Source organism: Oryctolagus cuniculus, chromosome 16, assembly GCF_964237555.1.
Source record: "Oryctolagus cuniculus chromosome 16, mOryCun1.1, whole genome shotgun sequence".
Lineage (NCBI taxonomy): Eukaryota > Metazoa > Chordata > Mammalia > Lagomorpha > Leporidae > Oryctolagus > Oryctolagus cuniculus.
This window is the reverse complement of record NC_091447.1, coordinates 50,821,422-50,837,240: the sequence shown is the minus strand read 5'-3', so window position 1 is coordinate 50,837,240 and position 15,819 is coordinate 50,821,422. Positions and strand designations below refer to the sequence as shown.

Genomic DNA, 15,819 nt, shown 5'->3' with positions numbered 1-15,819 from the left:
GTTATGTAATCCATATAGTGTGGTTCAGAAAAGATTCTGAATAACTATATTTTGTCGCTTCCTCTTTTAGGTTTTACTAAAAATGGGCCATTCCGTGTTCTTACAAGGGATAGCTACACACAGTTGAGATTAGCCATTTCTATTTATCCTCAGTCATCAGCAACTGGAAAACTTCCGCACAATTTATTAATGATAAATATGGCATTTTGAGGTTAATAGATTTTTTGGTTATCCTTTTGGCTTTACATTTTCAAATAATCTTCACAAAATCTATTATTTCTGTTGTTCACATTTGTATGATATATATTGTTCCATTCAGTGGATAGCATACAAGAGCCCAGAGAGGGGTCGGACTTTGGTGAGGCTCAGAATGCCTGGGTTTGAGTCTCAGCTCCACTCTGGATTCCACTTCCTGCTAATGCACACTCTGAGAGGCAACACATGGCTCAAGCAGTTGGACCCCTGCCACTCATGAGGGAGACCCGGATGCAGTCCCAGGTTCCCAGGACCTTAGAGCTCCCTAAGGAGCTTGTCTGTCTCCTTGTCTGTCTCTCCATCTGTCAAAATAATAATAATGAAAAAATAATTCCAAAGAAAGTTCAAGCACTTGTTAAGGACATGTAAGGATTCACTGGTGGTATCTACCCCAAATCCACACTCTCTGGACCCATACTTCATTGTTCCTTCTATTAATTCTTTCCTAAAAGTTCCAATGTGTGCATGACTTTGGGAGAATAAAATTGTGCTAGGAAAACTATTTTCCCAAACCAGAAAAGTGTTTTTTACCCTAGGAAGGTATACTGTGAGTCAAGATCCCCACACTTGCCTGCTCCATTCCTAATTATGCTCCTGGGGACGCCAATTTTAAGGGTTTCCATGCTTGTCTCTGCTTAGTTGGGTTTTAGTCCTGTGCAGTCAGTTTCAAAAACCCCTCATCCTCTTCTCTGCTTGGACCCTGTCCCCCACCCTGGTGTCCTACCAGGCTGGCCTGTCCTCAGCAGTTGTCCCTTCCACCTGAGGCCTCCTCTGGGTCATTTTCCATCCACTGACCCCCTCCCAGCCCTGGGCTGTACATCTGCAGGGTCTTGTTTCAGATATGAGCCAATCTCTCCAAGTGCCAGACCTCACTGATGGAGCCCCACTAAATGAAGTCTCCTTCATTGTCTTACACAAGTGTCAGGGATGCTTTCCTTCAAAAAATAAAACGTCCTCCACCATTTGAGAGTGGTCAAGCCATTCTCAGGATTGCTTTCTCCTCCGGGCTCCACAGTGCTCAGGACAATGCCGGCGCCATCCTCATTTCCCAATCCATATTGATTAACAGATGAGTGGAAGGAAAGAAGGAAGGAGAGAGTCAGGAAAGAAAGGAAAAGGAATGGAATGAAGGAAGGAGGAGTGATTCGATTACAATGGCTGGAAAATGCAAACACTTCATTCCATTCAGGAGGAATCTGCACGCAACAGTCAACCTGCACAAGGAAGTTATTGAATATAAGTATGCATGAGGGTCGTCAAGTTCATGGAGAACGTGTACTATGAGAATACTACAGGGATTTCAAAACACCAAAATAAGCTCACCTTTTAATTCTATTTTGTACAAACTTTTGGAAGTTCCTTGATATGTCTAAAGTTGAATGTTATTAATTATATTTTGTATAGATTATTTAGAGGGACCACACTGTTGCTTTATTGAGGAATAATGTGATATTCTTGATATACAAAACTATTAAGGCCTCTAGAATTGAATGGCATTGTTTCATTTGTTGAGAGTACTTAAGGCTGTAAGTAAAGCTTCAGGTTTAGTAGAATACTGAGCAAAAATAATGACAGAGTAATACAATATTTATGGAATTACTAAAATAATTTAGCAAATTTATACTTACCAGGATGTCTTTTCCAGCCCATTTGCATTCATCCCTTCTGGTGTAAGATACTGGCCACGCAATCTAAGGACAGACAAAAAAACATTGTTTTATGTCAATTTTTCTAAGAGATACAACAAACTTTTGGATGAGGGTGGGGCATATGCCTTAAGTTCCATCAACTATCGTTAGACTTCACGGTGAGGTCAGCTAGTGTGGACTTCAGACCTGCGTTCTCTACTCACACATTAGCTTTTGTGGCATAGAAGAGGTGGGCAAGAAACTGATACAGCTGATAGGACAGATGAGCTTTTATGGCATAGAAGAGGTGGGCAAGACATTGATATAGCTGAGAGGTTGAAGGAGAAAGTAGATAGCTCTAAAATCACCCTCTGGCTGTGGGCTAATCGTAGACTCACTGAGACCTACTTGTCGCCATCGCATCCCTGTGCTGGGGCGAACACAGAGAAGAGATGCTATGGTGGTTTGGGAGCAGGGGCTGCATTTCCTTCGACAGCACTGAACCAATGCCCTGAGCAATTCCAGTGGCTTCCATCTTGGTGGGCAGAACAATTTATTGTTTTTCTTGATTCATTTTTCTCTTCTAGCAATACTATTGAATATCAGGGAAAAATGTCATATTTAATAGAAGAATGCAGAGATGGTAAGAGTTAATCATTCACGTCTGTGGGGAAGCTTTTAGTCTCCGAATGACTGATTACCATTCAGTTGGGAACCTCCGGAAGATGCAATATAAATGGTGCTAAACTTGGGCAAGCAATCTGATATTCACTCTAGGAAGTGGGAAAGCAAATTACAACACATTTATAAACAAGAATTTGGGACACATTGAAATAACACACGATGACTTGACAAATGCATTTAGGGGCCCTGCCCCAGTTACAAAGTCCTAAAAATTCTTGGATATGTATTTATTTTGACCATTAAGCTCTTCACTTGCAGACTTTTTTTTTTTAATGTGTTTTCCCTCTCACAAGTGTCTGTGTAAAAATTAAAACTGTCATTTGGCTTGTTCCACGTAAATTTTACAAACGAGTTGCGTAAAAACATTCAAGAGCAGGAAATGTGTCTCATTCCTCACGACTAACATTAGCCTAACTCCTGGATGGTGAATTGATGGCCAGAGGTTCCCTTCTACAGTTCTGTCTTCACATTGGCTACAGAAAGGTCAGGTGATCAGTCTTACAGAAAGTTTATAATGGAAGAGGACGAACTATTAACTTTTGTCTGGGGCAAGACAACAATAATACACAGCACAGTTAAAATTTGTTGATGTTCATATTCAGCTTTCCAGCTAAACTGTGTCCAAATCACAGATTATTAATCATGCTTATATGCACTGATTTATTTCTTTACAAAGGCGAGATGTTTTGTTATAGTTTCAGAAGTCTTGATTGCTAGGTGCTGAGACAGTTTGGGCTTCATTCTATGAGTTCTTTATATCAAAGAGTATGAAGAATCATTTTATAACTTTCCTGTTAAATTCTTTATCTTCTTTGTTCAAAAACTGCTCAGGTAACTAATAATGCCTAAATGTTTTTCTTTCTTATTTAAAATGCTTCAAGTCTATTTGCACTTTCTCTTTCTTATGATCCACTACTCACAGCAGTCCTTCTTGCTCTTATATTTAACAAACAGGATCTTTAAGGAGACTGAACTCCTTTTATTAAGGTAAAGTGTTTTTCTATGATTTTCCAAATCTGGGAATGTGCTTTCCTCTAAAAATGATTGGCTTATTTTTTCATCTTTAAGTTTATAATCTTATATTTTATTGTGGTTTAAAAAGTCATCAAGAATTATTTATGATATACCATAGTATAGAATCTGTCATAACATGAGATGGTTAGGAAGAAGTTGTTCAACAATGTTGTACATACACAGACTGAAAAGAACATAAAAATGAAATATAAATAAAGAGATGTAAATCCATAAGTAAATTAGATTCAAGCTTATACACAAGGCTGCAATGAGATGCCTTCAATTTAGAAATACATCTTCAGATTAAAATGTTGATTTTAAAGTTGAAGGACAAGAGCTATAAGAACACTAAGATATATGGGATGTCACTTAATTAGTTCATTAATTCAAAATATATGTATGATGAGTCTGTTGATAGACGACACTAAAATATACTGGGTAAACAAATAACTCAAATTATTCTCAGCTATAAAACAGTAGATTTCTCTATTTTAATTTGGTTCTTTTCAGTTTTAGAAACAGCTGAATATATTAACCAAGTTCAGAATATCTATTCAAAGATAAGGTTAAATATGTGGAACGTATAGGCTAAAGTGATTTATGTTCATACACTTTCTATCTACAGATATATATGCATATTTATATACATGAAACCTTTGCAAAATTATGAAATGCTGTAATACTGATAATCTCAACATATAATCTCCTAAAATAAAAGTGTGAAAATTTCCTTAATTATCTTAGATTTTTATATTCCTTTAATGTATACTTTCCTTTCATTAAAACAACAATGATGACAAACATCTGCTTAATTTGTGACCTTTTCTAAAGTTTTTAAGATGTTTTTATCCTGTTGGGAAAGCCAATGAAAAATAGTTTTCTCAAATAGTAGATAAGTTTTGGCTATTTATTGCTATCATTGGAGGGGGCTTAGAAATCAATCATATTGAAAAATCAGAGAAAGAAAAGAAATACACAGGGTGATTTTTAAGATTTTTAAGTGATATATCTTAATTCCAAAATATTTCAGAAGGGTGTTGTCATTTTATATGACTGTATCTAGTGCATCAAATGTGTATGCATATGGTCAGAATTTTAGTGTCTGGTAATAAAGGAAAAAAAAGCCTTAGGTTTAGTGCAATACCCTGTTTAAGGACTGAGTCAGCTTTGAATGTAAACCTTTACTGTATCTCTAAGCAACATTCTCCAACCAGAACAAAGACTTTTTACAACCCAGTCACATTTTTAAAAGTTATCATCCAATCTGCTATGGTTTATGGGCAGCTGAGGCCCACCACTCTAAAGCCTCAGTGTTGAGAAGAAGCAAAGCCAACATACTAGATGCTAATGTGTCTGTGTTCCAAGAAGCCCATTGTGCTGTGATTCTTGTGAAAGTTATTGCCTGAAGACTTCGTTCCTCAGGGAATTGAGAATGGAAATGTCGACTGTGAAGAACCAGTTGATTTAGAGTCCAGCATGTAGATGGAGGAGCAGGCTTCCACTAATTTGCCAATCCATGTTTACTTTCAAAACTGTGTATGTTATTAATGAAATAAGCCAGAAGCAATATTAAGAATAAGGATAAAATCTGGCTGCCTGCTGATGTCTAAATGACCACATTTGCAAAATGTCTAAAGCTTTGAAAACTAATCTGCTAGATCTGGGTTTGGCAAAGTTTTTGTTTAAAAGGCCAGATAGTAAATATTTCAGGCTTTCTTGGCCAGATGATCTCTGTCGCAACTACTCAACTCTGCTGTTGTAGCATGAAACAGACACAGATAATATGGAAATGAATGGGAGTGCCTGGGTTCCAATAAAACTTTCTTTGCAAACACAGGTGGCACACCAGAACAGGCGTGGGAGGCACGAACCCTGCATTTGCTGGCAATATAGAGAGATGGAGAAATTTACACACATGCATGCATACGCATAGGACATGAAGTCAATTATGATGTATTTCTATATAATTCAAACATTTACTTTTCTGTGGGAAAATGGTGTAACTAAGAAGGATAAGCTGAAGTTAATATTTCTTAAAGTGAACATTGAAAATCCATGCTTCTTCCTTGATGATTTTAATGTTGTACTGCATCCATTGGCTTGTTATTGCCATCATCTATTTGCATCCAAAAAGATATTAATTTAAAGCAATTTTCTGTCAGTTGACATGGTGTCAGATGGTGAGAGAATTCTGTACAACTTGAGAGGTCTCGACAGAACTATGGTATATAAATTAGAATAAAAATACCTTTTGGAAATCCTTGATATTAACCAGGTTGAATGAAAATATGTGATCCTTTGCTCCAACATAGAGCCTACTCCGTTCCTCATCCAAAAGGAAGGTATGATAACTGGAGCTGTTGGCCAAGCCATTGAAAGTGATCACATTGTTGGATTCCAACATTTCTGCAAGGTAACACAAGACACTGGGGGTTAACGTGAGGTCCTCCAGGAGCCGAGACTGTCAGTCCACGGTAATTCGACTACTGCTTGCTGTAGTTATCCGGCAGGAACTAGGAAATACAGAGAAATACAGTTTTTATAGTTCATTGAAATGGGAGTTACACTTATCAATTTGTTGATTTCATACTCAGGAAAACACACCACTAAAGAAGAAAAAGAGAGAAACATCTTGCCTACACACACTGGCCTGGCAGATTCTATTCATATGTTGTAATGGACTAGAAGTGTCCATAGTGTAAATAAATGTCTTTAATTTTACAAAGTTTTGCCTGAGTGGTTTCATTTGCCTAAAGCCATCAGCTAGAAGGGTAACAAAAGAGTCAGCAGAGAGGAGAATGAGGTGTAGAGAAAATACAATTTAACCTCCTTGGTTGTTTGAAGGCTTTCTTTAACGAGATTCTTGAATATATCATATCAATCATTAAATCATTCATTTTACCATCTAAAGCCTTTGAAGTTTCCGGAGTTGACATAGTTAGAGAAGCGGAATGAAAACTTTTATGAAAAGTGGTTTTCTTTAAATATCTGTTTAACTCAAATACCCACACACAACACATGTTTTTAGATCTCCATCCTGCCCCCTTGGTACTGATGTTAAGGGTTCTCTGAAACTATGTCCTGAATGAGTACTTCAGATTTCCAGTTCACAGTCCACAGTTCACAGGGGACTTTCCACAGCAGCTACAAAATGGAAAGTGCACCTTGCGTGGTAAGAGAGCTGCAAGGTGCACCCTGTATCTTTGCCGTCACTTCCAGGAACGTACATGTACTTGCATCTCGGGACAGATTCCACGCTGGTATCTCCTTCTCCTATGGTCTTTTCCATCTTACTATTGAAAGTGTGATTTCCACAGAGGACAGAGTTCACACTCTGGAACTTAGCATTAAAGGTCAAGTCACCACCCTTGTGCTTAGTCCCTGTCCTAGCCTCCTCATGTCCTCAGCGTTTGTCTTCATTGCCATTGTTCCCAACTCCCAGGAGCATATACCACCTCAACAAACCAGTGTTGGGTCTTACAAACCAGGCTGAGCGCAGCCTCTGAGAAATTATCCTAGAGCTTCTTCATACATGTTGCTTGAATATAACTTGCAACATGCTGTCAATTACTGCAGTCATTCATGCAAAATGATTTAACTACCAGAATTAACATTTCCCAAGGTCATGGAATACATGATTAATAGCTCAATATCCACAATCCACACAACTTTGTTTCCATATTACCAGATCAACTAACATTGAATTGAATACCTATTTGCACATTTACATATCTAATAGAAGAAATGTGAACAAATTGTTAAAACATGCTTTTCTGATTTCTTCAAGAGAAACAGTAGTAACAAGCTAGCCTCACAATTCTCCCTGCCCCCTCAAAGAGAAGAAGGGAGGGAGGGAATCAAAGGAAAACATTTCATTCATAGGAATCATGGCTGACATGAATGAGAGCTCAGTGTCCAGAGACAAAGGGCAGCCCATCCAGTGCATGACATCTGAATTGAATGGCATTGCTTTCACCACCATCCAAAACACTGCAAAGCATCAGTGCAACACAGAGTCAATTTAAGACTGAAACTTGAGGCACTCTGAGCTACGTGAGGGTGGGAAGCAGCTGCCCCAGAGGTGGGGGCCAAACTTGTATCGTTGGATATATTCAGGCAGAGAGTGGATGTTTAACATTTTTTTTAATCAAATAGATGCAGTTCACTCTTCATTCCCATTCAAAACACTGTAATTCTACCCTGGTACCAGCGACCAGACTATAGGTAGCCAGACCAATTGACTGGAAAAGTTCAACCTAAACCAAGAAAATTAGAGTACATAGAGACATTAAGAAATGCAAGTGGCAATTAAGAGATACACCATGGATTTGAATTTGAAACACATAGAAATCATGTACGGAACCCCTAAGCATCAAGTGGGAAAGGTTCCAGGAAAACAGCCATTATAGGTTTAGACTCAGAAGTGATCTAGTTACGAGAACATGGACATTTCTACAGTACTTGTTTTCTAGGTTTGCAAATCAGGATGAGGTCCCTAAGCACGTTGGGTCTCAGTTTTACAGAAAATGGGATGGTTACTGCGAAGGTAAAGTCCCATTCTCATGGAAAGAGCCTGAAGTGAAAGTTTGCATAGCAAGCACTCAACAGAAGATTATTTGTGTAAGTGGAGGTTAAATATGAGCAAGTTTGATCTTCTTGGCAAGATATAAAAATTATGATCCAGATGGACTAGACTGAAGAAAATACTTTTTATAAACTCTCTTACCAAGTGTTCTAACTTGTTAACAGCTGCAATTTCTGTATGGTAAAGGGATAAATATGAATCATAATATGTTTTTATTTATATTAATACTAAGGACAATGAAGCATTCTTCTTTGTCAATCATATCCCCAATTCTAAACAATAGAAACAATGACTTTCTACACTATAATTCTAAACAATGAAAATATTTATCCAATTGAAAAATATGCAATAGGTCAAATTTGTAAATTCATTTGGGGAGAGTTATTGGTTTCTACGCACAGGAAGCTTAGAGAGGCCTTTGGTGGCTTTTATTTGAAATCACTCTAGAAATAAACTAGCTGAATCATTTCATTAGAACAAGGTATTTTCATGGAGTATGACTTAATGGCTGTTTCTATTACTTCAAATGTACTCAATTTTGTTCCATCTTCTTTTTATTCCAGATTCTTGAGGTATTTTCTTTTAACGGGGGCTTCTTTCATTGCTTTACTGAGAAGAGTTTTGGAGACCTCCAGGGTGGTGAGCAGGACACATTTTGAGTTCCAGGGTGAAAATGCCTGCCTGGGTTTCTCCAAATCTGGAGCTGAGATTCTTCTATATTCTGTTTGCCCTATTTTCACTGTGAGTTTGTATTAGCTTCAAGTGATATTCAGCAATTTTAATCTGAAACTACTCCTTTAGAACTTTCCATGTTCTTCTACATTTCTGCTATTTATGCTTTGCAATGATCATACGCACATTTGGAGCTACAGTGGATATTTAGTAACATGAGATGTTTAATATCACTCCATGTACTCACATGGTGCCTATGCGCAGATCCAGGCAATTGACAAGAAATGCTCTTTGAAACAATCTAAATTCCTAGAGTCAGCTTGACTATGGCAAATCTGAGTAACCAACTGGCTTTTGAAAAGGCATTAATTATCTTTCAGTGTAACTCAGTTCAAAAGTGGTTGAGATAAACCTGAGCTTCTACATGCTGTTTCATTCATAAAGAGAAATAAGTGCAGAATTTTATGTTAAAATGCTGTTTTTTAGAATAGGCACTCTAATGAATAATACATTCTTAAGATTGAAAGGTGATTATTGTGTGTATTCTAGAGTCATCAAATGATTTAGTATCTTTATGATTTGCTTAATGATAAAACTGAAGATATGCTCATCATAAATCTAGGCAAACAGTCAATGCTTAATAAGTATTGTCACCATTATGGTTGCTATTTCAAGCAGCAGTGGCAATTATAAATGGGTTGTACTCTCTTGTGATAAAGTTCAAAAAAGGGAGTCCACTGAAATTCAAAACTCTTATATACTTCTTTTAAATCTAATAACATAACAAAAGAAGAAATTATAATTGGTCTGTTCTATAATCAGAATATGGCACCAAACAATTGTGAGAGAAAAACAGTAATTTTTATTTTTATTCTATTTGTTTACAAATTTTCAGTTTGCCTTCTCCCTATGACTTCATCATGATCTTTCATATAGATTCACTTGGAAGGAGTAAAAAAAGACACTGGTAGATATCAGATTATTAAAATTATTTTACAAACTAATGTTCTTCATATACATTTAATATGCAAGAAGAAGACAAAAGATGGGAAAATCTATATTGAAATCACACATGATGGTTCACCTCTCCAGGATAAAACTGTGTGGTTCCTGTGGTGTTCTGATTATCTTTAGGATACACACAGAGGATTATGTTACAATGACCAGGGCAGATTCTTAAAAAGGCAGTGAAAGGAACACTGATTTCCAGCACACAGGACCGCCCAGGACTAGATAGACATTTTATAGTTGGCGGGAGAACTCCTGTGTACTTGACCTTCAAATCCAAATAAAAGTCACCCTGTTCTTTACGTCCCTGACTTCCGTTGCGTTTCGCTCTTTCTCTCCTCTTCCCCTCCAAGTGTTAGAGCATGAGCGGTAACAGGACTCCGGCAGTAGCTGGACTCACATGAATCGCCCGTATTCATTGATGCTTTAGGCTTCTGTCCTGTTTGCATGACTTGAACTTTGCCCTTTTTATACAACAGTCAAACACCCATTCAGAGCAGCCAAGGGCTGAGTCCACAAGATGCCAAAACATTGTTGCTAAATGATGACCCCATCTAGATATTTGTAAATATTGGAAAATTCAGGAAGTTCCACAAATTTTAGATCCTATATTTAGCACTTCCCAGGTTTTCTTTTTTAATTACATAAAACAAAGAAGCCTCAAATTCAAAACACAAGCTGAAACAACAGGGCACAACTTTTTATTGCATTAGCAGAACAAAGACAAGTACTATTTGCTATCATTATCATTTCATGGGAAAAGATGGCTTTTCATTTTACTAACAAAATGGAAGGAACAAAAAATATAAAAGATAACTTTAAAAGAAATGAATACATTTACATAATGAAAAAAAATCACACTGTTTTCATTTTCTTTTTCTTTCACCAATGCCTAGGTTTTAAACCACACAGAAGGCTAGTGCTTTTCCAGAGACTGGTGTTTGGGAAGCATGGCTCTAAGTTACACGGTGTGGATGGTGAGTGCCACCCTTACCATCTCTGGACAATGTGCCTTACCACTGCATAGATGGAGCTGACATCAGTATGTGTCCATGTGTCTTGATTTATTTTGTGATGTTGGTATATTCTTTCAATTTACAAAACATGGTAAGTATTGCTTGAATACACGGAGAAAAAAATCTATCTCCTCATTTCAACAGCAGTAAACACTCAAACATACGCATCAGGCTTACACAGCCTTGTCTGAACTTAACTTTTGCCCTCTCCAGGCTGTGCCAGGCCCTGCCTAGGACATTTCTCCAAGATCTTCTTCAACCTTCTCTCTGGATATGCTGATGGTCTGATCTCCAGTGTCTCTGTCTCTCCCCTGCCAAATGCTCTTACTCGCAGTCGCTGTGAACCAACAGCTTTTGACCTGAACAGCCTCCCCGATGAAGGCATAGGATTCCCACACTTGAGTTTTGGACAAGAAAGGTCAATTCTGAACTCACGCCAGCGTCACTGCTTCTAGATCCCATATGATACATAAGCGGGTCTGAGCCATGCTGTCACGGAAGGACAGTGCGTTTCCCCCCAAAGATGTTTGCAAAGCTTCAAGACTAGGACTGTCTGGGATACTAATCCATGGTCTGCTTTGTATAACGTGAAAAGTACACATGAAAAGAAAACTGCTCACCATCCAAGCTGACCACTCAGGTTTCCATCGTTTAATGGTCATCCATCCTCAACTCAATAAACACCTATTTGGTCCTTGCCATATGTAACACATGACATTGGCAAAAAAAAAATGAGTGGAGTATAAAGATCAATAAGACCTTGATGGCAAGGTGGGTAAATGTCCTTGGAGAAGCGGAAAGTAAATTATCAACAGCAAAGAGTATAATAAGAGCTAAGAAAGTTAATGGGATAGAAAAATCCATGGCACAATGAGAAATGAATAATCTTAGAGATGGAACTTGGCAGCGGCAACAGCACAAAGTGGCCTGGCAGAGTGTCCCATGCAGGGGCAGTTATGAAGATGAGATGACAGAAATAAGGAAAAACGCAGGGCCAAGCACCTGCTGTGAGCGGCACACTGCGGAACGCTTCCCAGCAACACTGGGGCTGGGGATTTTCATTGCCTTTTTTGCGCATGAAGAAATGGACTTAGATGGGTTATCAGGAAGACCTTAGGGCACAGAGACAGACTGACGTCGAATCAGGATATCGGTTCCCATCTGACATCAGAGGTCAGACTCTGCTTTTCTCTACAGGACCTCCAAGAAGGGTACATTTTCAAGAATAGTAGGACCTGATGCTCGAAAAGTCGGGTTACCTCTCTTGACCACATAACTTGCTTTGGTTGAATATTCATGTTATTTATTTGCTCTGTACCTGGTCTTTTTACACAATATGAACTCTGGGTAATTTTCTCTGCAGTGATAGACTGCATTACCAGCAGCATTTTGACATGTCTCAAATATTTGTCTTTTAAGACACATGGGCGGGGGCTGGCACTAGCACAGTAGGTTAATCCTCCGCCTGTAGCATTGGCATCCCATATGGGTGCCGGTTCAAGTCCCATCTGCTCCACTTCCAATCCAGCTCTCTGCTGTGGCCTGGGAAAGCAGTGGAGATGGCCCAAGTGCTTGGGCCCCTGCACCCATGTGGGAGACCCGGAAGAAGTTCTGGCTCCTGACTCCTGGCTTCAGATCGGCTCAGTTGCGGCTATTGCGGCCATTTAGGGGGTGAACCAGCGGATGGTAGACCCTTCTCTCTGCCTTTCCCTCTCTCTGTCTGTAACTCTACCTCTCAAATAAAAAAAATAAATAAAATCATAAAAAAATAGACACATGGGCCTCCAAAGGCCAAACGGAATCTTGCTAAAAATCTTTATTTAGATGTCTTACAAACATCTCAGAGCCTGCAGGACATAAACACAACTCACTCCCTTGGCTCCTATTCCTGCCACTGGGCTGCCTTTCTGTATGTTTTACATGGTTACCGGCATCACTGGTCCTAGGATTCGTGCAGGCCAGAGCCTCAGCCTCCAGTCTACCGCTTCAAGTTTGCTTCACAATAATATGTCCAATATTTGCTTTTGCTTGCATTTTCACTGTAATTGTCCTTCTTCAGCCCCTCATTATATCTCCCCTGGGTTATTGCGATTATCTTCTAACAAAACTTCCTCTCTAAGTTCATACCAACAATGCGTCCAGAGTGATCTTTCTACAAAATAAGTATATTTTCTACCGGTGAAAGACAACAAATTGTATTCTCTCTTCTTCCTTTGGGTCTCTAACAGAAATAAGAGAGGAAAATAAATATTTTTAATGAAGAGAGGAAAATGCTAATGAGGCATCAAATTATTCACAGAATACAGTAAATAAAATGAAGTTGAGACATTTTGTACAGGATGTTGAGATCTGACATCTATCTCTGCATATATTAGGCAGGACAGAATTAATTTAAAAATATCATAGAGGCAAGGACTTCTGTGGCACGGTGGCTTAAGCTTCTGCTTGTAGTGCGGGCATCCCATGGAGGCACCGGTGCCTGTCCTGGCTGCTCTACTTCTAATCCGGTTCCTGCCACTGCACGTGGGAAAGCAGAAGATGGTCCAAGTGCTCGGGCCCCTGCCACCCATGTGGGAGACCCAGATGAAGGTTCTGGCTCTTGGCCTTGGTCTAGCCCAGCCTGGGGTGTTGTAGCCATTTGGAGAGGGAACTAGGGGATGGAAGATCTCTCTCTCTCTCTCTCTTTCTTTCTCTCTCTCTCTCTCTCCCTCTCTCTCTTTCTGTAACTTTGCCTTTCAAAAGAATAAATCTTAAGAAAAAGCATAGCGGCTGCACCCACAGTGTTTTCCTTTACAGAAAGAGGCTCTCCGAGTGGCTGTGGCTGTGCCATTGTGAACAGGCCCATCTCAGGTCATCCTTTGCAGCCTTCCCATTGCCTTGGCCGAGGATGCAGGCTCTGGCCCAGGAGGGACCTGCAATGGGCAGGGGAGACCCACCTCTGTGTGCTCACGCCACAGGGACAGTCCCACTGTGCTCCCTCATGGGTCAAGCCTCTAGAGCTCTTGTGTCATGTTCCCATCTCTGTGGCTTCTGCCCAGCAGAGTTTTAAGATGTGACCTTTGCCCCCGGCATGGCTCCCCGATTAAGCTACGTTATAAAGCAGGTGGGTTTCTTCTACCTGGTGACGAGGTGAAGCTGAGAGCTTTCCTCCCAGTGGACGAGGGAGCAGTGGAGAAGTTACTCTGGCTACCCTGGCCTTGTACCTTGACTTGGCACACAGAAGCCATGCATCAATAAATATTACATGAAATTAATATTTAATCAATATTTAATCAATAAATATTACATGAAATTAATATTCCCAACAACACTGGGGGCTAGGGATTTTCATTGCCATTTTTGTGCATGAGGAAATGGACTCAGACAGGAAATTAATTACATGAAATTAATATTTAATCAATAAATATTACATGAAACACATTTTATTTCTTAAAAATGCAACAGGGAACTTAGAAAAAAATAAATGCAATAACCGATGTCTAGGTAAAAAGGCAATGCAGCGATGTTTTGTGGGTTAGGCTATCTGCTAGTATTTCTCATTAGTTATACATTAAGTTCACCTGCATACCCTCTGTACCCCAAAGTACTTACAAATTGCTATAAAATAACAAAGGTTACAATTTTTGAATCCTATGAGCTAAGCACTGTTATGGTTGTTTTTCTTCAACATGAATACTTTTTTTTTGAGAGGTGTTTTGCCTGTAGCATTAAACAAATTATTGCAAAAACTTAACCAGCTTCTATCTTCATTTTCTCTCAGCCTTAATATACTCTGCAAATCACAATACAGATTAGCCAGGGCATGGCTCAAAAACGCAATGCTTTTATTAAAACTGAATACAGCTCCTGCAGAGCCACCACCTTTATCACGGCATCATCTCACTGGGAAAAGTCCCACTCCCCAGTCTTCCTTCTCTTCCCTATTGCACACCAGTTTCTGTAAATTGCCACAATGCTATCAGCCATGGCCAGTTTACTCTTCTCTAAGCATGGCTTGCCTCTACCTGCTTCCGGTTTATTTCCTTTGTTCTTGTACTTGCAGGTGGAATTAGAAATCGTCTCTCCCATGAAAGCAGGGAACGAGCAGGGGTTACCCTCTTCACAGAGGCTCCCTGTGCTTTGATGCAACACAGGGTCATGAGTTCATCACAGACCACTCAGCTGCATGAGTGTTAGGACTCATTAGTTAGTGCCTTCCCCTCTGAGTTATGAAGGTTGGCACAATGCTGTGTGGGTGAAATCATACGTAGCGGAAATGGTGAGCTGGGTAATGAATCAATCATTGATTCTGAGATCCAGAGGAGTCTTTAGGCTGACTGACTGAAGTCTGACTGCTTGCGTTAATAGAAAAGCAGAAGCAACGTTACTGTTAACAGCATCAGAGGCCAGATTTATATTCAGATCTCTTGGCTCCAGGTTCAATGATCCTTCTAAATTGATTTCTGGAAAATTTGTGACTTTCATTCTGCTCCTTATGTTTTGCTGCCTTATCCCCAATAGGGATAATATTTTCTGGCACAAGGACATGGGCAAATAATAAAAACTGCAAACAGTGTACAAAATCGCGAAAGCACGGTGTTAATTTTTACCCCTGCCTGAAGGAATAGAGTTTCAACGTAATTGTAACCTAACGAGGTTGCCTGTTTTAATGTGGACAAACATGGCTGATTCAGATATGCATTGCCATTGACCACTATGTACTGTGTAAGATGATTAGTGAAAACTTGGAATGAAAGTGTCAATCATTCTTTTAAAATTCACCTTAGTTTTATTGAGTGATTTGAGTGACAAATTAGGAATCCAGAGATCAAAGCTTTGTTTTGGTTCTGTCTTCTTTGCTATGAGTTTCCTTTCTATTTCCTTTCTATTCTTCTCTATTATCAGAGAGTTCCTGAGAGAGTGGATGGTGAGCGCTGTATCACCTGTAGCAAGTTGAAAAGGAAAGTGCTTGTCTGTG

At 39.3% G+C, this 15,819-nt stretch overlaps 1 protein-coding gene across 3 annotated transcripts in view; it reads right to left on the bottom strand.

Annotated features, from left to right (window-relative positions):
* Window positions 1–15,819, bottom strand: part of SEMA3A (semaphorin 3A) — a 482,660-nt gene that overhangs the window by 147,299 nt on the left and 319,542 nt on the right. For 2 of the 3 annotated variants that reach the window (XM_051853017.2, XM_051853018.2), the window contains exons 4-5: window positions 5,830–5,987; window positions 1,884–1,946 (exon numbers count right to left, since the gene is read on the bottom strand). In XM_051853017.2, coding sequence (XP_051708977.2) covers window positions 1,884–1,946; window positions 5,830–5,987 — 221 coding nt within the window. Of the gene's footprint in view, window positions 1–1,883; window positions 1,947–5,829; window positions 6,095–15,819 lie in introns of all 3 variants that reach the window. The other variant, XM_070059438.1, reaches the window with a different exon arrangement.